Below are 24,197 nucleotides of genomic sequence, written 5' to 3'. Positions count from 1 at the left end.
CGGTTTAACCACAGAGCTTCTAGCAATTCCTTTTCCAGGTTTCTCTCAGACGTGATGGCAGCCCTCCCCTAGCCTCTCTCACTGGTTGTCAAGCTGTGCCTGGCAACCCTCGATATACATCTAAAATTATATGATATGGCCCAAAGCACATTGCCAGTATTCGCCATTGTGCAAAGGATATAAACTTACAGACTCCCAAATCCATCTAGCCACCAAGACTGATATAGTTCATACAAACCAACTATTCTTGAAACTGCCTTTTAAGAACATAAGGATTGCCTTCTTAGGTTAGAACCATTTCATCTAGTATTACTTTGTTGTTTTGTGATGGCAGACAGGTTATCCTAAATGCCCACAAGCCAGGGGGTAGTGCTATTGAGTGCTGTATGAACAGATGAAGCCACCTATCACATTTTTCTCTAACCTCTCTTCCAAAATTTTCAGGATGGTATACGTGGTTTGCTCCTGTTCCATTTTAATTTTCACAGACCCCCGTTGTTAGTTAGGATAGGCTGAGAGTAACATCCAAGGTCATTCAGTGAGCTTCATGGCTGAGTGGGGATTTGAAGCAGGGTCTCCCAGTCCTGTTTCAGCCCATTAACCATTATACCACACTAGCTGTCCCTAAACTGCTTTACACAGAGTTCGACCAACATTTTGCTCAGTACTATCTATCTGACTGGCAATGGCTCTCCAGGGCAGCTCCCAATAGCTGTTACACAAAACCTTTGACTGCAAAGGCCAAGGAATGAACTAGCAAACTTCTGCATACCATATACATAAGCTATCATTGAGCCACAGACTCTCAACATTAGCATTTGGTTCTCAGAAATGTCGTACCTTAGAACTAGATAATTTAGTTGCCATCCAGCTACAGTAAAATGACAAATCTTTCCCATTAATTTCTCCAGTTCTTTAAATGCTATAACCCTGGCTGGGGAAGGAAATTACTGAAATTAATCATAGAAGGAACCCAATTTAATTCTACAAGTATATATTCAATTTATAGCTGAACATCTGGATGCGACTCAGCCATTTGTGATCAAGCAAAAACACTCAACTGTTAGAAACAAAAGGTCCATTCAGCATGAAGCAGCCCACCCACATACCTGAGAGGCAAGGAAGACTAATAAAGAGGCACTAGTTGCATAATCTAGAACCGCTGTATGGGTTAGCCTATACACAAACACACTGATTCCTGTAATGGTGGCTGTGTTGCTTAAGTTCTTTGGAGCTTGCACTTCCATGACCAGCTCTGGACTGGCTCAGACACCTACTTTATACTATTATTAACTTTGAAATATGGCATTTAGCATCACATTCTAACATGGCCAGTTTTCTTATGTGTAAAATAATTGCCTACTGAAAAGCCAAGGCAATCATACAACCCAACACTGGAACTTATTTCCAAGTTTCCTGTACCACTTCTCCATACCTACATAACCCTTTCACACTTTACAAATCTACTAACAAACTTAACTAGAGGTTGAACATGTGCAACTATCTGTTTTTGTTTGTTTAATGTTAAGATTTAGAACCAATAATCTTTTGTTTGCCTGCTTTATATCTGAAATGGGCCAAATATATACTGGGTTTACATGAAGCAATAATGTAATTTCTGCTTAGGTGTAGATTTTTTTAGAATGTAAAAAAGTTTGGAAGTTCACCCCATTCTCCTCCAAGACACAGAAAATTTTATCAAACATGTTAAGAGGGGCAGAAAGTATGAACAGTTCTTGCAGAGCTAATTATTCCTAAGTAGCCTTAATACAATTTATAGGATTAAAATCCATGGATTCCTCTGTCCTGGATATCTTCTAATACCGGACAATGGTTGCTTCCTGGTGCATGTCCTGCTTAGTTGGAGCTGAGCAAAGCTATATCAGGCTCCTCAAGGTAAGGCTAACCTTCCTTAAACTAGTTTGCAAATAATAAAACAGTAGTATTCCAGCAAAACTCAGAACTAATACACTTTATTACAGACTATTTCATATTAAATCTAATGTTGACCTTAATGAAATGTTTAAAAGATAACATGCTTTGCAATCCTGATTTGTAAAGAGCATTAGAGGTTAGTTCATTAAGAGATAAGGACAGAGAAAATAGCATGTCACAAGCGAACACATCTTTGTTAAGACTAATGCTCGGCTAACTTTCCATCACAGTAACATGTTAGGAAATGCAGAGATCCATTTTCAAGCTCAAAGACAAGGTTATCTCCCATTGTATACAATCAGCTGAACTGAAAAGCATTTTGTTTGAAATGTCATCAGATTATAAATTTTATCGCAGGGCTGGTGCTAGGGTTTTTGGTGCCCTAGGCAAGCTGCCCACTAGCGTTCCCCCCCCCCCAAAAAATTTAAAAACGGAGAATTGTTGGAGATATGAAGAAACTTTTAACTATTTACATTTTTAATTTACAGTTTTTTATTTTAAATTTTAATTTATTTTTTTAAAAATGGCGAGTTTATGCAATAAAAGTTGTGAGAATTCTACTTGAGCCTTTTAGTTGGAGGTGCCAGTGACAAGACCTTGTGCATGCGAGAAAGATGCTCTACCTCTGAGCTATGGTTCCCACCACATGGCTCTGTTAAAGTAGAGTAGGAAGGATGAGTGACAGAATACAACTTCAACAGGAGCCGACTTTTAGAAACTGTAATTGGCTCTTCTTCAGCTTTTACAGTTGGTTAATTTATCCCTGCCAGGCTCTGAGGAGCGCACTGCACAGGCACCATCTGCTTTCATGTTTCCCAGGTCTGTAACACAAAACCAGCCAAGCAGCATCTGCACTCTATGGAGCCTGCTTTCCATTGGGAAAGGCAGGCTCCAAGGAGCACACACACTGCGTGTGAGGAGAAGGGGCACCTAATGGTGCCCCTTAGGCCAGGTGGCACTCTAGGTGGCCGCCTACTTGGCCTACTCCCATGCACTAGCCATGGGTATTTGTCTGATTGGTCATGCATACAAGCCCACATCTCATGAGATCATTATACATTAAGAACCAGCTCATGGAACATTAGGGCATGCCTATATCGTTCTTACTATGATGCATAATTTCAGTACTTCCAACTCCTCCCTAGTATACATTCAGCTCACATTTGGTTTCTGCAAGTGAAAGAACTTCATTTGAAAACTGCACACAAGTTTGTCATCAATTCTGATTACATTCGAGAAGCTATGTTTCATTATGTGTGTGCTAAGTGCTGTCAGCCCTGACCTGGCTAGCCTGATCTCATCAGTTCTCGGAAGCTAAGGAGGGCGGGCCCTGGTTAATATTTGAGTGGGAAACCACCAAGGAAGACCAGAATGGCGACACAAAGGTAGGCAATAGCAAACTACCTCTGAACATCTCTTGCCTTAGAAACCCTATAGAGTCTCCACAGGTCAGCTGCCATGATGGCAAAAAAAAAAAAGTGCTGTCAAGTCACTTTGAGCCTATGGCAACACTATGAATTAATAACCTCCAAAATATCTTTAATAGCCTTGCTCATGTGTTGAAAACTGAAGGCCCTGTCTTCCTTGACTGAGACTACGCATCTCATGTTGGGGCTTCCTCTTTTCCTGCTTCCCTCAGCTTTTCTTATAATATAATAATAATAATAATAAATTTTATTTGTACCCCGCCCTCCCCTGCCGAAGCAGGCTCAGGGCGGCTAACAATACGGTGACCAATGGTGCACCAACAATAAAACAGTTACATTAGAAGCATTAAATTAAATTAAACATTAATTAACCTTAAAAACCTGATTAAAACAATTAACTAAAACATTATAACGCTATCCTTGACACTCTTCTAGTTGATGCTGATGGCGGATTTTCTTCGTTGTCGGTATAATTCAGTTATTCATAAGCTAATTTAAAAAGGGTGGTCTTGCAGGCCCTGCGGAACTGATCAAGGTTCCGCAGGGCCCGCACCTCCTCTGGAAGTTGGTTCCAGAGATGTGGGGCTGCGGCCGAAAAGGCCCGAGAGCGAGTGTTCTGTAGTTTAATTTGTCTTGGCCCAGGGGTAGTCAGTCTGTTCTTTCCTACTGACCTCAGTGCTCTCTGGGGTTCATACGGGGAGAGACGGTCCTTCAGGTAGGCTGGTCCTCGGCCATATAGGGCTTTAAAGGTGATAACCAGCACTTTGTACTGGACCCGGTATACAATCGGTAACCAGTGCAGTTCGCGTAGCCCCGGCCGTACATGTTCCCATCTTGGGAGACCGAGCAACAGCCTGGCCGCCGCGTTCTGCACTAGCTGTAACTTCCGGGTCCGGCACAGAGCCGGCACAGGTCTTAGCATTATTTTCTTTCTCAGTGAGTCTTATATTTTTATAATGTGTCCAAAGTATAATAACCTCAGTTTAGTTGTTTTAGCTTCTAGGGAGAGTTCTGGCTTGATTTGATCTAGAACCAATTTATTTGTCTTTTTGGTGGCCTGTGTATCTGTAAAACTCTCTTCCAACACATTTCAAATGGATCAACTTTCTTCCTTTCAGGTTTCTTCATTAACCTAGTTCATGCTTATAAGACTAGTAGGAAAAAGGCCCGTTGTGAAAATAAATACAATGGGCTCTAGAAAGAGTGTCTTGGGCACCTAGCATGATAACTATCACACAGATGCTGAAGATCAGCATTCCTTTCATCTGCTGTGCATTGCTGTCACCTTTTCCTGTTGAATTCAGCCTTGCGGCTTTTAGCATTAATGTGTACTTGGCGTGATTTGTTTTTATTGGCCTGGCATGGTTGTGTTATGGAATGCCATAGAGAATGCACCTCAAAGTGGCTGTTTTCTGTAGGAGAAGTGATCTGAATCAGCTTTCTATCTCCTGCCTCCTTCCTGCAGCTCTACCCAGGAAATGTACAGTCTTTCTCCACAGTGGGGACCAAAGCAGGAGAGAAGCAACCTCAGCAGAATATAATGACACAGAATCCACCCTGCAAGGCAGCTTTTTTTTTTTTTTAGGCGAAGTGACCTTTGCTGTCTGGAGAGCTGTTGTAATTCTGAGTGATCTCCAGCTCTCACCTGGAGATTGGCAACAATGGTTCCTCAGGAGGAAATGGCTGGGTTGGAGGGTGGAGTCTATGGCATTGTACCTGTCTGAATCCCACCCCTCCTCAAACCCCACCCTCTCCAGGAATTTCCCAACCTGGAGTTGACAATCCTATCTACTTCCCAGTCACCCATCAACCTACCTGTATCTGCCCCTCTGACTTCAGCTTTCCATCTCCTCCCTCCTCCATACAGCCTCTATCTAGGAAAAGGACAGTTTCTCTCCACAGTGAGGACCAAAGCAGCTGATATCATTCTCCTCTCCCCCTTTTGATCTGCACAGCAACCCTGTGAGGTAGGTTAGGCTGGAAGTCTGTGACTGGTCCAAAATCACCCAGTCAGCTTCCGCAGCAAGAACCTGGCTCTGGCAGACCCTGCTCTAAAGTGCTAACTGCTATGCCATACTGGGTATTATAGGGGGACTGCTGCAGCCAGCCTTAGTTAAGTCATGCTAGTCAGGTGGCATCGAGTCACCCAGACAGCGCTGCCAGGCCTAGGGTAGCCAACCACCAGGTGGAGCCTGAAGTATCACAGCTAAACTCCAGACAACAGATCTCTCTCCCCCAGAGGAAATAACTGCTGGAGGGTGGACTCTATGGCATTATATTCAGCTGAGGCCTCTCCCTTCCCCAAACTCTGGCTTCTGTAGACTCCACCACAAAATCTCAAGGAATTTCCCACCAATATGGAGCTGGCAACTGTAGTCAGGACTGGTCCAATGAGTTCTCTCTCAAAGGTCAAAATAGGCCTTGAAAGGTCCTCCTCCCCCTGCCTTTTACTGACAGAACCAACCTTGGAATACTATGGTTGCCTAGCAACATCCACCAAGGGAAAAATAAGTGCAGTGTAAGAAGGGAGGGACGGGCCAATAGGCTGTGAAGGTAGCTTTCCTTGTGGCCCAATCCTTGTCTGTCCTGGAGCTGGAGGATTGGGCTGCTTTCTGTTGAGACTGAGTGACATGCAGCTCAGCCAATGGAAGGCAAGGTGAGCTGCTGGCAACACAGTTTTTTATATGTATAGGTTGACTCAGCCTTCCATCCTTCTGAGATTGATAAAATGAGTACCCAGCTTGCTGGGGGGGGGGGGGGAAGTGTAGATGGCTGGGGAAGGCAATGGCAAACCACCCCATAAAGTCTGCCGTGAAAATGTTGAGAAAGCAATGTCACCCCAGAGTCGGAAATGACTGGTGCCTGCACAGGGGACTACCTTTACCTTATATATATACCCTTTACCTTATATATACACCCACACATGTGCTTACCTCAAAATGGCCTGAATCTGCCTGACATATCCAGGTCAAGCTGCTGCTGCTTCTTTTTTGCAACGTTTCAGTTTATTAAAATGCTAATTTGGATTGATTTACTTTCACATGGATATTTTTTGTTCACAGATAATCATTTATTTTGAATAAATGTTCACTGTTCCTGAAAACATTTTTTAAAACAGACAGGAAAAAAAGCTCAAACTATATTAAACTGATTTCTAGGAAATTTAAAAAAAAACTCTGAACACTGTGATTTACTGGCTAACAAAATTTAGTAATTTTTTAAAAGAATCATAAATCTTTTGTACACATTATAAAGTACAATTTTACAATATTACAAAGAAAAGTCCATCCAATGAGCATCCAGATGTAGGCTTATTTTGTCAAATGTCTTCCTCAGGAGTATTCCCATTTTCTTCAAAGTTATCAGCCTCTTGTTACAATTCAGTGTTAATATTGGGAGCAAGCCAGGTCTTAACCTCTTCTCTAAACAGATGCAGAAGCCTTCTGGATTTGGCTGGCAAAATGCTCTCTGCCAACCTCTTTATTTTCATCAAAATTTCTCATTCTCTTAAGTATTTATATTTATATTAGGAGCAAGCCAGTCCTAAATCTCTTCTCTGACCAGATGCAAAAGCCTTCTGAATTTTGATGGCAAAATGCTCTAATTCATGTATTAATTTAGGAACAAGCCAGTCCTGAACCTCTTTCCTAAACCAGATACAAAAGCCTTCTGGATGTTGCTGGCTAAATGCTCTCTGTATTATATCAGGAACAGGCTGGTCCTGAACCTCTCTAACCAGATGGAAAAACCCTCTGAATTTTGCTGGCAAAATGTTCTCTCTCCAGGTCAAGCTTCTGAAAGGCTCCTGCACCTGGTACATGAGCAGTACAATGGCTTTCCCCCTTCTGTCTGCAGCCCCTTGCATTCAGTATTGCTCCACAAAATCCCTTGACCATGTGCAGCAATTTTTGGGGAAGCTCATGGGTCTGCAGTAGAAAGAAGGACCTGAAAATCTCTGGTGTACATATGGAATGCCAGATCTAAATCCCCATATGTTCCCCAGAGCCCTGCACTCCTCTTAAAAGCAACTTCTGGAGATCCCGGCCTCAAAGATGTCTGTTTAGCATCAACCAGGGCCTTTTTGATCCTGGCTCCAGCCTGGTGGAATGCACTTCCAGGCAAGGCCCTACAGGATCAGTTACAATTCTGCAGGGCCTGCAAAAAAGAGCTGTTCTGCCAGGCCTTTGTATAACGGCCTCTCCTGTCTCCCCCCGCCCCTCCGCCAATCTTTGTGTTATAGATAAGTTATAGGTGGTCAATATCTATTGCCTAACTCTGATCCATCTGGCATATACATGGTCTCTACTGGGACTTTCTGGAAATTGAGAATGTTTTGTTAGCTTAGTATTATGTCATGATCTACTGATTCCTTGAAACTGTATTTTAACTGTTTTAATTGGTTGTAACTTGCCCTGAGCCTGCTTGTGGGGAGGGCAGGATAGAAGTACAATAAAAGAAACAAATAAAAATAGAATATCCACTATACCAGCATCAGAGGCTGTAGATCAAGGAGGACAAGTGGTAGGCAGAAACAGCTGAAATGTGTTTGCTTCCCTAGCACATTAATAATATTCTTTTTTGCTTTTTCTTGCTCCAGTTTTCAAATGACCATAAATTGGACCGCTTTGCTTGTCACTTTTCACTTTTTCTCTAGGTTTCCCTCACTGGTTATTTTCTACATCTGTTTCCTTGCTGATATTGGCGGGTCACCCTCACTGCTCTTCATTCTGTATGGGAATCTCTCCCACCCACTCATTCCTCCCCCAACTCACATAGAGATAATGAAAATAAATGGCAAACTGTTCAGGAATAATTTTCATTCCTCATATTCAAGGCACATTCTATGGGCTGGATCCAGTGCTTCATAGACACAAGTGTTGTGAATCTTTCCCCTTTTCTTCTCACCAGCAGACTGATCCTGGGAAAGTTTATTTCCAGAGCTACAAGTAGGGCTGCTGAGAGCTACTGATGGCCCTTGGACAAAAATATCTGTCCCATCCCCCAATATGATCCTGATCCAAACCAAATATCACAAGATTATTTGGCTGGCTGTTAGCATGCATCTATAATAAAAAAAGGATCCACAAGCCCATCTTTCTATTTGTGGGAGATGGAACTCATCAGAAACTAAAATGGAGTCTCAAAATCGGCCATCAGGCTTCAGGATGATTATGGGAGTTCCAGGGGCGAAAATGAAAGAAACTGAAATATCTTGGCCTCGGTTATCTTCAGATCCCAATGCTATTTTGCAATGGATGCTAAGGTTCTGTAGTGGTTAAAGTGTCAGACTAGAATCTGGGAGATTGTGACCAATTCTCCACTAGGTTTGTTCCGGCGCTGGAGCTGTATCTCCACCAATACTTCCATCCAAATTTGCACAAGTTGCCCCTGGGCTGCAACTTGCCTCACCTCTTTCCTTAGCAGGCAAAAACTGGTTTTCAGAGGATCCTGCTTGCCATGGGAAAGAGGTGGAGGGAGTTGCAGCTCTGGGCAGCTTGTGCAAAATCAGGCAGAAGTGTCGGGGTGGGGGAAGAGCTCCGATGCCAGAACAAACCTAGTGGGGAAAGGTTCAAACCCTCATTCTGCCATGGAAGTTTGCTGGGTGACCTTGGGACTGTCATACCCTCTCAGCCTAACCTACCTCACAGGATTGTTGTGAGGATAAAAGAGGACAATGTAAGCGGCTTTGGGTCCCCATTGGCGATAAAGGCAAGATATAAATAAATAACTTCTGTTCCTCATTTGTTACCACTGAGGCAGATTAACATTTATTATTATGCATGTTAAGGGTGGAGGGGGGAAAGCATTATTTTACTGCTTTAATTGATAAAGGGGAATATTAACTCTCCCCATCTCTTCATAATATTAACAGAGGTTTGTTCCTATATTATTATTAAATACATTCTGAAGTTGCCAACCAGGATGGGCGAGGAGGCACTGAGACTGAAAAATAGGAAAGAAAAATCAGAACTGCAGATAGATGAAAGGCAGATCATGTAAGGAAAAGAACAAAATGAAGGGGAAGTTAAAGACATGTAAGAAAGGAGTTCAAGGTTGTTTTTTTCCTTTTTAAAAATTTGCTATACTAACAAGGCTGCCCCTTGGCAAGATCTGGCTGTACAGGAAAAAGGAAACCATGGATCTTTTTAGGAGGCCGCATTGTGTCCTGACTGGTCTTCCCTTGCTCCAGATGGGTTTAGCAGGATCTGATCAGCAAACCATTTCCCTCAGCCTCCTGGTAAACTTAACAGAAAGGCCAAGCTGTCTTCCTTGCGTTCCTAGTCATTACAAACAGAATAGCATTAGAAATATTATTTTTTAAAAACTGAATTCCCTGAAAACTGTATAACACTGGCTCAGGGGCCCTCCAGGTAACCCCCCCCCCAATTTTGTCCCCCCCCCACTCCAATTCGCAGCCCTGGCTACAGGCCCACACAGAGAGGGAAGGAATGAAATCATCTTTTCTGTCAGAAGAGCTGTGCTGATGGAAAAATCATAGAATTCAAAGTTGGAAGAGACTTCCAGGGTCATCTAGTCCAATCCCCTGCACAATGCAAGGAATTCACATCTAACTCCCTCCTCACACCTCCAGTGACCCCTGTTCCATGCCCAGAAGATGGCAAAAAACTTCCAGGATCGCTGGCCAAACTGGCCTGGAGAAAAAAATGCTGCCTGACCCCAAAGTTGTGATCAGACTTTCCCTGGATATGTAAGAAAGGGCCACAAGAGCTAAGCAGTGATGCAACCCTTCCTGCCCTCCTTTCCATGATCTGCTTCAGTTCAAAGAATCAGCATTGCTGTCAGATGGCCATCTAGCCTCCAAAAACCTCCAAAGAAGGAGAGCCCACCACCTTCCAATGAACTGCTCTGTCAGGAAGTTCTTTCTAATGTTTGCCCAAAAACTCTTGATTTCATTTCAACCTGTTGGTTCTGGTCCAACCTCCTGGGGCAACAGAAAACAACTTTGTGCCATCCTCTATATGACAGCCTTTCAAGTACTTGAAGATAGTGATCATATCACCTCTCAGTCATCTCCTCTCCAGGCTAAACATACCCAGCTCCATCAGCCTTTCCTTGTAAGACTTGGTCTTTATATCCCTCACCATCTTCATTGCCCTCCTCTGGACACATTCCAGCTTGTCTATATCCTTCTTAAATTCTGCTGCCCAGAAGTGAATACAATACTCTAGGTGAGGTTTAACCAGAGCAGAGTAAAGTGATACCATCACTTCATGTGATCTGGACACTATACTTCTATTGATACAGCCAAAAATTGCATTTGCCTTTTTAGCCACTGCATCACATTGCAGAGTAATGTTTGGGATATGGTCAGCTAAGACCCCTAGATCCTTTTTGCACATACTACTGCCCAGACAAGTCCCTCCCATCCTATAATGATGCATGCTTTTTTCCTACCTAAATTCAGAACTTTACATTTATCCCTGTTAAAATTCATTTTATTTGTTTTCCAGCATGACAAGATCATCCTGTATCCTGACTCTGCCTTCTACCGTATTTACTACCCCTCCCAATTTAGTATCATCTGCAAATTTAATAAGCATTCCCTGTATTCCTTCATCCAAATCATTTATAAAGATGTTTAGCAAAACAGGTCCCAGGACAGATCGTTGAGGCACTCCACTTGTCATTCCTCTCCAAGCCCTCTTTGGATGCAATCTGTCAACCAGTTACAGATCCACCTAATAGGATCCAAACCACATTTTACAACTTGTCAACAAGAATATCATGTTGAATGTCAGAAAGAACTATTTGATCCCTCTCCCCCCTCTCCACTTCAGTCTCTCAATTCACATACCTATTAGTCTATGCAACCCCAGGAATAAACTTCCTTGAGGCTGGAAAAACTGCTTAGGGAGGAGGAAATGACTGAATGATCTGCAGCCATCAGCATTTTTTGCTGCTATATCACTGGTACCAGCCCATTGTTTGTCAGACATGTGCATTCAGAGGAACAAACTGAGTTATAATTTACAGGCATTGAAAATTGGCTTTCATCTATGAGAACTGTTTACAAGTTCAAGATTTTCTCTGCAGTCATCAAGATATAATATATATAAAAATGGTAGTTCATTGTATGAAGATAGCAACTCACATTCACAAAATAGCATTTTTAAAACCTTTGTTTCTACAATACAAAAATATGTAATGCTTCGAAATGCAGTGTAGTTTTGTTAAAATCTTGATTTTTGAGCTCCAAGTTCAGGTAGTTAGTGAACAAAAGATAGACAGTGTTAGCTAAAAGTTTACATTTTTATATTTGAACTGCAAAGGTTGCAAATCCAGGTCATCTCTCAAATATTAACTAGCAACTGAAAATAATTCACAAACTTTTCTTTAAAAATTTAGAGTAAGATTTAGCCATTAATTGAATGTCAACACCTAAAGCATTTATTTTTATATTTTTATACATATGATACATCTCAATTTTTACAAGTTGTCCACAGATATGAAAGTTATAGCCAATGCAGGTAAATTCCCTGATAATGAAAGCTTGTTATATAAACATTTCTACAATGAACATAAATACATGCAAAAAAAGTTAGAAGAAAATGAGCTGTTGAAGAATGTGCAACTTTACAGAAAACCAGGATAAATTATGTATTTTCCTATGTCATAATTATAGTTCGATCAACCCATTTGACCTCCATCTTGGACTATAGTACGAAGGGGATGCTTTATTTCTCTCAGCAGATTTTAATTTACAGAGAAATTCAGTATAATGGCAGTAGATCTTATTTTGCTATGTTTGAAATATCTTTGCATCCCTCAAGAAAAATTTAATACATTGCCTCAAAATCCCCAAAAGAAGTCGTGTTGGAGCAGAACTAGTACATTAAATAGTATGTACACAGCAAACAGTCTTATCTACAACCTAATCAAAGAAAAGAAAATTAAAATTGAATGTTTTTCCTGCCAATTACACAACATCAAGAGCAAAAAAGGGGGGAGGGGAGAAGAAAGAGGCTCAAGCTTTACTAATGCATCTAGGAAGACAGACAAGCAAGTCTTACCAAAACCTGCCCTAAGATAAGGAAGCCAAACTGATCAAGCTTTATATTTGTGTCTGATGTATTAATTGTATCTCTTCTGAACCAGTAGAAAACTGCTGTGAACACTATTGGATGTGCTAAATTTGTAAAACCCCAATGATGTTCAAGGCATGGCTTCTCCATATTAAAGATGAAATCCAAGAAGAAACAGAATTAATGAACGATACAATTATGCAAAAAAGACACAGTAGTAATTTGTTGAGTGTATTTTTTAAAAAGAATATTTAGAAGGAATGGAGGGTATGAAAGTTCTCCAAAAGCTACAATATACCATTTTATATAGTTTTCTTGGATGTCCTGTGTATACCTAGAAAATTCACTGTCTTCAGGCACCCATGTGCCAAGTGCAAAATCCATGTAGTTATTTCAACTTACTTAAAATATACTATAGACAAACTTCTTTACAGTATGTCAGTCAAGTGCAACTTTATGTAGTTGATGATGCAACTGAAGAAAATGTATAGATGAAAGACTGTACAACTGGAACATTGCAAATACAAAAAAAAAAAAAAAGGATCCATGGCTTCCACTTTGCTTCCTGTGTTTTTACCTTGAGAACTATAAAAAAGGAACATGGATTCCAAACCTTAAAAACTGGAAGTCAACAAAAGCAAACAAAAGTCTCTCATTCTCTGCCTCTTCAATTTGACATCAGATCAAGTTCTTCTAATGGATGACATCATCACAACATCTTATCAAGCAAATCATCAGCCTTTTAAACATCAAAGACTACCAATCACAGATTAGAAAATAAAAAACGGGTTTGCCCACTATGTCAATATCACAATCCACACACTACTTCTAAAGAGCACAAGACTTTGAAAAGATCTTTAAATTAATCCTCCTTATTGTTAGTATTTGCTCTTTAAGTAAGACGAAATACAAAGGCAAAAGAGTTTTTTGCACCACTGCAGATTCCAAAGTAATTTTAGGTACAATGAGTGTTCATATCCACTCATATATAAATCCATTGCTACATTTTTTGCATCTTTATTTCATTCCATTACAAGTATAGAACAGTTTAAGTACTAAAATGCAAAATGGCTCAGATAACTACAAAAGGGCAAACACGTCACTTCAGCATTGTGCTCAGTCTAATTGCCATATTAACAGTTTTTCTCTCCTCTCCTCTTAGCTACCCCCCCCACCCAAAATCAGCCAGACTTCAAGATGGCAGCCACTTTTGTACCAGAAATGTAAATTCACCAGCCCAAGTTATAGAAATCAATAGTTACTGTGTGAAGGAAGCACAGGGCAAATAATACTATTGATCTACACAGAAAGAGGTTTAGATGGTTATGGTAACCAAGAAATGTACAAAACAAACATGGAAAAGTTAATAAAAGAACTAAAATCTTCTCTTTATTTAAGTCCTTCTCCCTCATTTCTCCTCCTTTTTCATAAATTTTGCTGGAATACAAAAGAATAACCTTGACGTTCCAGTCTTCAGAAAAGAACTAGTTATAAATGCTGCCATTCGATGCCTACTAAAGTTTGATCTGCTTCTTGTGCATGTCCTATTTCCTCTGTAATACTGTGCTGCTGCCAGAGTTTTTGAATCTTTTTAAATCGTTCTCTGCACAGATGTAAGGGATTCCCACGCCTGAAAGAAATAGGAAATGTAAAAATATTAGCAATGAAGACTATCATGTACTTTGGAATACAAGAAGTCTGTTGCCATAAATGCAAACTGAAGTAGTTGAGCGAGCTGTGACACAAACACTAGTGCTTATGCTGAGAGCACAGAAGCCAAGAATGACCACAATGAATCAGGTAGTCTTCAGTTCAAACTCTTCCATGAACTCAGTAGCAGCATTAGGTAACCAACTATTCTCTTAGTTCTGTCACAACCCCCAGTACAGAATATTGTACAGGTATGTTGTAATGATACTCAGATAATGGATGAAGTACTCCAAACAGCTGAAATATATTACATAAAATGCTACATACACTATCTCTAAATGAAGCCAGCACAGCTTTGCGTATCCTCAAGTGGGACTGGCTCCCTTTCTCTTTCCAATATACTGCCCATCAGCAGCTGATTCTGTAACTTAAGTAAGGGATGAGCCTCCCCAGATGCTGTTACCCCATCAAAGTAACATTTCAGGGCCACAGAATAGAAACAAAATCTGCCCACATTAGAGTTTCCACAAAGTTTCCACTGTAACCAGGTAAAAAGGAATCTGCAAGCAGAAGGCAGTCTACAGCTTCCATGGTCCTCTCATATAACTGGAATCACTTCAATGGGTGCACTGAGCAGCACCCCTGAAACGTCACAGTGCAAATCCAACCTGCTAAGAAAGGTTCACTGGAAAAAACTATTCTGAGACTTGAACTGGATTAAGCATCATGCTTATAGGGAGACTGGATTAAGAATCACCCTGACAGTGAATAACATACCATATAACCTTGGCCATAGCAATCAGTACTAATTCCAGCTTTTTAATTTATGTTTCTATACATACTTAGCATAACAATGGCAATTCTGGTGATCCTTAATGCCTACTAACTAAAACTACTTCAGAAAAATGTTTTCTGCACATTGTAATATAGGGTTAAAAGCAGAATACTGAAAAAACTACCTGAGACCCTGATCTGTCTCTCCATAGTCATCGAGATAGGGAGGAGCATAGAAGCAGCCCTTTGTTTTTCCAGCTAGGAACAGCACTTGACACTCCCGTACTCTGAAGAAAAACAAAAAGAAGATACTGTTGGTCACTGAAATTTTGTACCTCATTTTATCAACAAGCTGAGAGCCACTATGGTCTAGGTGTTAAGAGTGCTGGAGTCCCATATTAAAATATTTGCTCAACCACAACATTTACTGGGTGGCTTTGGCAGTGCTGTTGTGAGAAATAAAGGGTGGAGGCATGGATACCTTCCTAAGCACTACAGATGAGGGATAGAATAATGCTAAAAACAATTATTTTAAAACCACCATTTTTGGAGAGCTGTAATTCATCACCAAAGAACATACAAAGTCATTTTTACAATAATTTTTGCATAGTCATTATTGTGCCTCCTTAATCATGGTTGGTTGCAAGAGATTAGTGAGTGCAAAAACCATTAAAAGGAAATGTACTATTGTACACTCTTCCTACAATGTGACCCTGTGGTGAAATCAACCAACTGCAGCCACTCTTACCTGAGAAAAATTCCCACTCCAAAACCACAGGTATATGTATGTGCAGTACAAGCTCCTACATCTTCTCCTTCTAACTCTGTCTGACAGCAGTAACTATGAGAACACAGCATGGTCCCACACACAAGGCACAATGTTGGTGTTCTGCTTTTATCACCACCTGACTTTGGACACCTTTAGAAACCAAACAAACAAGTCTAGTCAAGATATTGAAATTTTTATTAACATGATACATATTACCTTACAAAAAATGTCAAACCACTAAATATTTATGGGTTGGATTCCAGACTATATTTTCTGTGGACAGAAGGTAATGAAGTCACCAGAATAAAACTTTCTGTCACCTCTCCTGCTGCAGCCCATTGATCTCCCCAAAATACTGCTCCCAGCCAATGCGAGACCCTCAGGAACAGCATGAAAGTCAAATTGGGGGTCTGTATCAGGAAGACTGAGTTGGTGGCAATTACAACCTTTCTGTTAGTGGCAAGTTTAGACTGGATCCCACAGTATGAAAGTTATGAAGGTTCTCAAATTTGAACATATAAAGTTGCCTTAGACCACTGGGTTCAACTAGCCCAGGGAGCAGCAGCTTTTGAAGGTCTCAAGCAGATGCTGAGGTCCTCTAAGAGGAGGTATCAGGGACTGAACCAGAGCATTATGCATATAACTACATAACCTAAAGTCTAGATTCCAGAAACATCATAACAGACTGCCGCAAGACTTACGAAAAATTAGATGCTTGATTAATGAGGCAGCTGTAGTCATCAGGAAGGTCTATTAATTTGTTAGATTCTCGAGGGTAACTAAAATGAAAAGAAACAAACTGACAAAATATTCCAAAGTAGCATCATGTGTGCATGAAAATATCATGTTCTGAGCAAACTGATCATTAGCCGGTAAAACAACATAATCAAACCTCATTACTGGATTACAGGAGATTACATAGGGATAGAATTTCACAAAACTTGAGAAGCTTCCTATGTTTGGTGACCAATTTCTGCAAACTTTGGCATACTGCACTCTACATTTCTGCAAGAGATAAAACCTTAATGCCTACTGCAGGTCGAGTTCATCTTATTCTATGACAGGAGGAATGAGTTTTTATTTGACATGAAATGTCACTTTAAATTTTTGGAGGGATATGGCAATGCACCTTGTGATAGTTTTAAAAAAACTGCTGTAGTTAAATTTCATCATGTACGAACATTTTCAAGAAAGTCCATTACTAGTTGGCTGTCATGTACCAAAAGTTATTGATTTATAGCATGGGGTAAGGTTGACTGGCCTATCCATTCAGTCAATGACCTTTTCTGACCACATTCCCATCCACATAGTGGGCCACCCCATTAAAAAGTCTGCCAAGAAAACGTGATGTGACATCATCTCATGAGTCCGTAATAACTTAGTGCTTGCACAGGGGACTACCTTTACCTTTAAGAGAATAGTATTGCCACACAAATATGTTCAAGATCAGAGTATAATTACTTCTGAATATGTTTGTCTCTTCTAATACCACATTAGGCTGTGAACCTTTTCCAGAAGGCAAAGGTCATAAATTAAGAGATACTCACTTACCTTATGGCTTGTCTCTGACCTTGCAGGTATCTTTTAACTTCATCATTATTACACCAGCTTCAACAGAAAAGGGGGTGGGGAGAGCTTTAGATTTCAGCAACCAATCAAGTAGTACATGATTCAACATAGTTTCAACACCCCCCTCAGGGGTCATAGAAAAATAGGTGGTGGAGCTCATTAGTATAACTCATTAGCATATGCCACCCCCCCAACAGCCAAAAGCAACCCGATACAAAAAAGGAGAGCCCCAGGTGAGCGAGGCCTGCTCAGGCTGGCTAGCGACCCTTCGCCGCCCCCCCCCCCACCAGTCAAAAGGCCAGCAAGTCACCTGCCATCCAAAATCACATAAAAAAGTAGAGATAGGGTGGTGCGGGCTTCTCCAGGAGTTAATGAGGGCTGCTGGGGGTGTGACAAAGCTCCTGGTGGCTGGGTGGCTAGTTGGCTGCTCTCCTTATTTAGGAATTGTGATGCAGCTGCACTTACTATTCAATGGATAAGGTAGGTGGGGAGGGGGAGGAGAGCCATCAGAAAGATTCAGGAGCTGTACTCCTGTGAGCTCCTGCTGAATTCAAGGCCTGCACATCCCCATTCTCACTGTGTGGCTTATCCCAACATTCTAACCCAGAATGTGAGGAAAATCCACCTGTCTATGGAGTATCCAATCATAATTTCATAATAAAGAGCTTGCAGTAGTCATTGCATAAGCAGTTAACTGAATATGGCAATTTCTCCTATAAACAAAATTACTCCAGAATGTTGCATACAGGAGCCATCACCCCTCCCTTTAGCCTGTTACTTCCCACACTTGTTTGCTATCAGTGGTGAAGTACTGCAGCCCATGTTTGTGTGGGTCAGCCTAGGATGCCTGTTGAGTAAAACAGATATGGACACTGCACTGCACATGTCCTAAACAGTGGTCTTCTGACACAGTGGCTCATTATGTCTGACTATTATTTACACAGGCATGCATTGCTAGAATTTCTCTCATTCTCACACAATCCAACAGCTATCTTGTTTTAGTTTGTACATGTTTAATCTGGAATGATGAACATAATTCCTACCTTTCTACTAATGTATCTGTAGCTTTACTGTTTTCTTGAAAAAGGCAAATAAGGTTGTTTGGCAAGGAGAGATAGCTACACAGGTGTTCAAACTGGTTTCCACCACTTACTGTGAAAATAAGTCAATACATAAGAGATTATTATTACTGCTACTAAAACATATTAAAAAGTGTATGTTCCAACACCACAAAAATGGATAGCAACAAATCCTATGCTATAAAACAGAATATTATAGAAAATTAGTTTTTAGAAACATGTGCCTACATTCTGTAAGAAGCTAACTGAGTCAGCCAAACACAACTAAGAAAAGTTTTATATTTAGGGTTTCAAGACTGTATATTAAGTTATCTACAGGCAAGCTTCACGCCTTGTTTCAATATTAATATTTATACATTTACAATTAAAGTATTTTAAATTACCTATTATTCTAATTACTACTGACTACTACATTTTCTATTAAAAGTACACTGCTTCCACTTTGATTTTTCTACTAAATAAGATGTAATATACATTATAGAAAGCAACAGGAACTAATGGTCCTCTGTGGAATTGCAGTGTGGTTCAGTTATTAATACCTTGTAATTCTGGTGGTACTGGAACTCCATTTAAATAGTGGAAGAATATAGCAGAGCACCTCAGAAAAGGCATGATCCCAGCTTTTATACTTCTCCACAGATGCCATCCAGAGGAAATTTCTTTCAAGGCACTAAAAATACACATTAGTTTTAAAAATGAACCCAAAATCAATTATACAAAGCTGTACAAGAACACCAAAACATTTCACTTCTATTTTGTATCACTCATCAAAAAATGTGCAAGCATGATATTAAAATCCCTCTTTTGAAAATGGCTTCTGTGAAAGATTTATTAACTCAATACAATAGTTCCTCCTCAGCCATCCTCTGTAAAGTCAAGCACATGCTACAGGGCAAAGGCAAGGAAAGTAAAAAAGAAGCTCTGTGGAAAACTTTGTATTAGTTTTGCATTGTATAAACCTGTACAGCTCAAGTCTGGAGTGCTACAGACAGCAGCATGCAATTCAGAAAGGGCTACTACCGACTGGAAATCTCCTGCATGATTTCCTGGTGATCTTTGTGGCCAAGTCTGCCTTTTACCAGTTTTTGCTGGTTTGCTTAGGAGATGGAGACTTGGTTACTGTTATACATTGCTTGGCACATTGACTAGGTCAATGTTAGAGACTGCCTTAGTAATTTGATAGTTAATATAGCAGCCAAATTAATATATGATGATGACTGCAGATTTATACCCCGCCCTTCTCTCTGACTCAGAGCGGCTTACAATCTCCTATATCTTCTCCCACAACAGACACCCTGTGAGGTGGGTGGGGCTGAGAGGGCTCATAAGAACATAAGAGAAGCCATGTTGGATCAGGCCGATGGCCCATCCAGTCCAACACTGTGTCACACAGTGGCAAAAAAAAAGTATATATATACACACACACATATATACACACTGTGGCTACTAGCCACTGATGGACCTCTGGCTCTCACAGCAGCTGCCCTTTCAAGGACAACTCCTGCGATAGCTATGGCTAACCCAAAGCCATTCCAGCAGCTGTAAGTGGAGGAGTGGGGAATCAAATCCGGTTCTCTCAGATAAGAGTCTGCACACTCAACCACTTTACCAAACTGGCTGACAACGGATACCATGTATAACTTCACTTCAGTTTCTACAAAGAATTTGAATGTTTGGTTTCGAGTGTTAAAGCCATAAACGATCTGGGACCAGAATACCCAAAAGCTAAGCCACACCCATATAAGCCTGCCTTTGTGCTCAAAGATGGTCAGAGGAGAGCCTATTCCAAGTGCCTCCCCACTTCTGAGGTCATTAATTCAATTCATTAATATTCTTCTTGGGACAGGCTTGGGAAAGGGATCAAGTGATGGAAATGTCAGATCAAAATTTAGCCTTTTACCTTCCAGCATACTGGCTGAGACATTTATACAAAGTGAGCACGGCTTCTTCTTCACCAGAAGGGTTTTCTTGGTCCATGCCATTTTCTTCTGAAAAACAAAATCAAAGAAATTTGGTAATGTAATTATTAAAATAAAACAAGAAAAAGCACAAGGATCACAGCAGAAACTCAAAATATAAAATGCTCTGAGCCTAGGAAAACATGAAATGGATGGGCACTGCTAGCTCTCCACCCCACCCCCCAGGTCTACTCAGAGTGACAATGGCTATCCATGTAATGCTCCCCCCACCCCTTGGCTAAGAGTACTCACTCAGGCACCCGTTCTCAAGTCCATTTAGCAGAGACAAGTTGGCTCAAAACATCAACTATTTATTTGCAAGGAGACAACTCCAGCAAGCAACAGCTTCAGCTAGCATACAAACACTGGAAAGTGAAACTTCTTGAGCTCCATTCCAGTGAAATACATTGTAGCATAGACAAATTTGCAAAGAAAATGTGAAATGGGTTTTCCATTAAGGTCTCTGGGCCCACATAGACTACTCTGGGACTGGAATGATGGTCCCTGTGAGTAGCAGACGTGTTCTGGGAATTCAATGAGGGCCCCTCAGAGTGGAATTCCAACCCCAGAACACTACTGCTACTCCCATGGACTGTCATTTCAGTCCCAGAACACAGATTCTATTGATAGGGACCTTCATTCTACTCTGGGAGTTGTCATTGCAGTCACAGAGCATGGTTTCTATTGCTAGAAACAGTCACAGAGTAGTTTATGTCAGCCCAGACACCTTAATGGAAAATCCATTCTACAGTTACTTTGCAACTTTGCAAGCCCAGAAGAGCTTCCTGCTGAAGCAGGCAAAGACAAGGCCGAGGGAGCTGAGAACTTCGGCAACTTGGAGCTTTGGAGAGTGAGGACAGGTGGAGGAGGGGAGAAAAAAGAGCCACAGGCAGATTAAAGCCCTGAGTGGGCCAGTTATGTCCTGCAGGTCTTAAGTTTGACACCCCTGGTTTATGGCGTTAAATGTATGAGCCATTATTTTGAATTGTGTCCAGGAACAAATAGATAGCCAATGCAGATTTTTTAACACAGCAGTGATATATGCCTTTTCTTTGGTCCCTGACAATAAGCTAGTCATAGCATTTTGACAAAATTGAAATTTCCAGTTTCAAAGGGCAGTCCAAGTAAACCAATGGTAAGTACTACTTTATAAATTACACTTAACAGTATTGAAGTTATAAATTCAAAATGATTTTCAGTATCCAATAATTGAGTGCTTTTTGTGCATTAATACAGCTGGCCAAAGGAAATGACACAGAATTTAAGCATTCATATAGTGCAGGGGTGTGAAACCTATGGCCTATGGGTTGGAACTGGCCTGCCCAGGCCTTTAATCCAGCCTTGCGAGTGGGGCTCTCTTCCCTCCTCTTTCCATACGGTGATACTTCTTCAAATACAGTCTATATCTGAAGAAGTGTGCTTGCACATGAAAACTTATACCTTGAATAAAACTGCTCATCTTAAAGGTGCCACAGGACTCAAACCTTGTCCTGCTGCTTCAGACCAACATGGCTACCTACCCAAATCATATCAGAATCAGCTTAACAGTACATATTACCTGTGGATGAGGTAAGTATGATTTGTACAATATGTGCCATAGTGACAAGGTGGAAGATATGAATATCTCCAGTACGAAGACTGACACCTGAAAAGTCCTGACAGTGTACACCAGGAAAGGAGAGCACCAAACATACCTGTAGATAGAGGGAAATGTATAAAACGAACAATCATTTTTGCACTACCTGCTTGTCTAAATGCTGTGAGGAGCTGTCTGCCTCAATCTTATAGAAAGGAATAAATACAAGGGATTTTGAATGTACTATCACCAGTAAGCTATTTCTTCAAACAAAAGGGAAAATGTCACACACAGTTTCACCACTGATAACTAGACAATTACCAGCAAGGTTACATGTGTAGTGATGGGGAAGAGGGGCTTGCTACATTTAACAATCAGTTTCTGAAAATAGTTCTAGCACTTCACACTTTTCTCATAGGATTCTGTCCCACTGAAGCAGCACAATTAGAATTCAGGAGATACTTACCAATAAATGAAACATGTCGATATCAAGAATGCATGGAAGATTTCTCTTTTTTTCATTAGGCACCAGTGCTGGTTGTTAAAAACACAAAACAGATATTAATGAAGGAACATGTATATTGTCCATTAATTTAGTGAGCAGCCAGGTTATAAGTTTTATGTCCTGAAGATACCCAAACTTCATAAGAGCATTACTGAATTAATTTCTATTTATTTAGGTTATTTCTGTGCTGCCTCTTCATAGTCCAGCTTGAGGCAGTTTACAATTAAAACCATAATATTAAAAACAAGCTATTGGATAGCATAAAAACAAAGGCAGACATTAAAAAATTGTACAATAAACCCCCTAATTAAAACCCTGGGTAAAAAAAATGTTTTAGCCTGGCACCTAGGAAAAAAAAATAGTCACCAGGTGAATCTCAAAGCAGAGGGCATTGCAAACGTGAGGTGCTTCACCACAGAAAATGCACTGTCTACCCACCTCACCTCTGACAGCAGGAATGCAGACACCAGGGCTTGTGAGGCAGATCTTAAATTGATAAACTGGATAGTATGGGAAGAGATAGTCCTTCAGGTACCCTGGACTTTTGAATTGTGCCTGGAAACAGTTGGGTAACCACTGCCCAACTTTCAGCACTCAGGTGCTGCAGTCCCTGCAACCAGCCCCTGACAATAGCCTGACCACTGCATTTTGGTCCAGCTAAAGTTTCTGAAACATTTTCAAAGGCACCCCCACATCGAGCATGTTACAATACTTTTTTATTCCTGGATAAAGAAGATTAAATGTGGGCCCTAATTACTCACAGGTAAGAGTGCTTTTAAAGTGTAAACGTGACCACAGCTTAGTAAAAAAAATGCATACTTTGCATCCAAAAGAGACATTTCCTAACTAGAGCCAGTTCTGAACCCAAGTGACTATTTGAAGCAGCACAATGAAGTGATGGTGCTATGATACTGGAGGGTTGTGTGCTTGTGAGACAGGCAGAGATGGACAGTGAAGAAACAAAATATCTTAAACTGGCCCTGTTCCTAGCACCTTGGGCAGTAGAGCCTGCCCCTCTCCAGTGATGCTGGAGAAACCAGTGGTCTCCCTCAGTACAGGGCAAATACGTATGCTCTTCATGGCTTTCTGTGAAGTATCCTGGGAACGAAAGGTTTGTCAGGGGACTGGAAATTCTGATGGGATCCTAGCAACAACAATTTCCAGGCCACCTCAGCAAAAACTGTAAGATAGTTAAAAATAGCCTGTTGAAATGTACACAGTGTTAATGTTCACCTAAGGGTTTTGTGCTGTTAGAGACATTCTCCTAAAAGAAAGACTATCAGGCACTGTATATATATAACTAATAATCAGCAGCATAATAAATAGAATACTAAGATTTTAAGATCACCACTTTCTTTTACCAAACCATCTTTGGTTATCCTAAAAACACCCAGCTTGGTACAAGTAAAAACACACAATATTCTGTTTTGCGTCTCACATTAATGCTGTTAAGCAAACCCCAAAAAGCTGTTATAGAAAGTTTAGAAATTTGGTAAATGTGAATCAGTTCCTACACTTTATCCAAAAGAGAGTTCATGGAAGTGATTTCCATCATTTTTATCTTTCCGCAGCAGCCTCCTGATCCTGCTGCCTCTGCCACCACTGAGGGGTGGGAAACCCTCTAGATCAGGATACTTTGTGGAACAGATGGCTCCACTAAGAAGAGGGACTCAGCAGGAACCGCACTCCTGCCCTAGTTGTGAACTCCTGCACAAACAGCTTCCATGCATTTCCTCCACTAACAAAAGTATAAGAGACAACCCATATACTTCCTCAACACCAGCGTTAGTACACCCTCAGGGAGATAAAAGCTGGAAGGGGAGCAGATAGCAGCTCCACAGCAAGAATTTATTAGGTTTAATTTTCCAGAACAAGCATAGTGGTAGTCTTATGCAGATACCACATGCTCAT

At 40.8% G+C, this 24,197-nt stretch overlaps 1 protein-coding gene across 2 annotated transcripts in view; it reads right to left on the bottom strand.

Annotated features, from left to right (window-relative positions):
- Positions 1 to 11,748: 11,748 nt before the first annotated feature.
- Positions 11,749 to 24,197, bottom strand: part of UBR2 (ubiquitin protein ligase E3 component n-recognin 2) — a 93,287-nt gene continuing 80,838 nt past the window's right edge. For both annotated transcript variants that reach the window (XM_060247400.1, XM_060247392.1), the window contains exons 38-47: positions 22,248 to 22,315; positions 21,764 to 21,899; positions 20,148 to 20,235; positions 18,787 to 18,917; positions 18,212 to 18,320; positions 17,151 to 17,207; positions 16,301 to 16,378; positions 15,579 to 15,749; positions 15,016 to 15,117; positions 11,749 to 14,036 (exon numbers count right to left, since the gene is read on the bottom strand). In XM_060247400.1, the coding sequence (XP_060103383.1) occupies positions 13,895 to 14,036; positions 15,016 to 15,117; positions 15,579 to 15,749; positions 16,301 to 16,378; positions 17,151 to 17,207; positions 18,212 to 18,320; positions 18,787 to 18,917; positions 20,148 to 20,235; positions 21,764 to 21,899; positions 22,248 to 22,315 (1,082 nt within the window). In that variant the 3' untranslated portion in view covers positions 11,749 to 13,894. The remainder of the gene's footprint in view (positions 14,037 to 15,015; positions 15,118 to 15,578; positions 15,750 to 16,300; positions 16,379 to 17,150; positions 17,208 to 18,211; positions 18,321 to 18,786; positions 18,918 to 20,147; positions 20,236 to 21,763; positions 21,900 to 22,247; positions 22,316 to 24,197) is intronic.

The sequence above is a fragment of the Heteronotia binoei genome, chromosome 1 (assembly GCF_032191835.1).
Source record: "Heteronotia binoei isolate CCM8104 ecotype False Entrance Well chromosome 1, APGP_CSIRO_Hbin_v1, whole genome shotgun sequence".
NCBI classification, from domain to species: Eukaryota; Metazoa; Chordata; class Lepidosauria; order Squamata; family Gekkonidae; genus Heteronotia; species Heteronotia binoei.
Note: the sequence above shows the minus strand (reverse complement) of the source record. Positions and strands in the feature narration are given on the sequence as shown.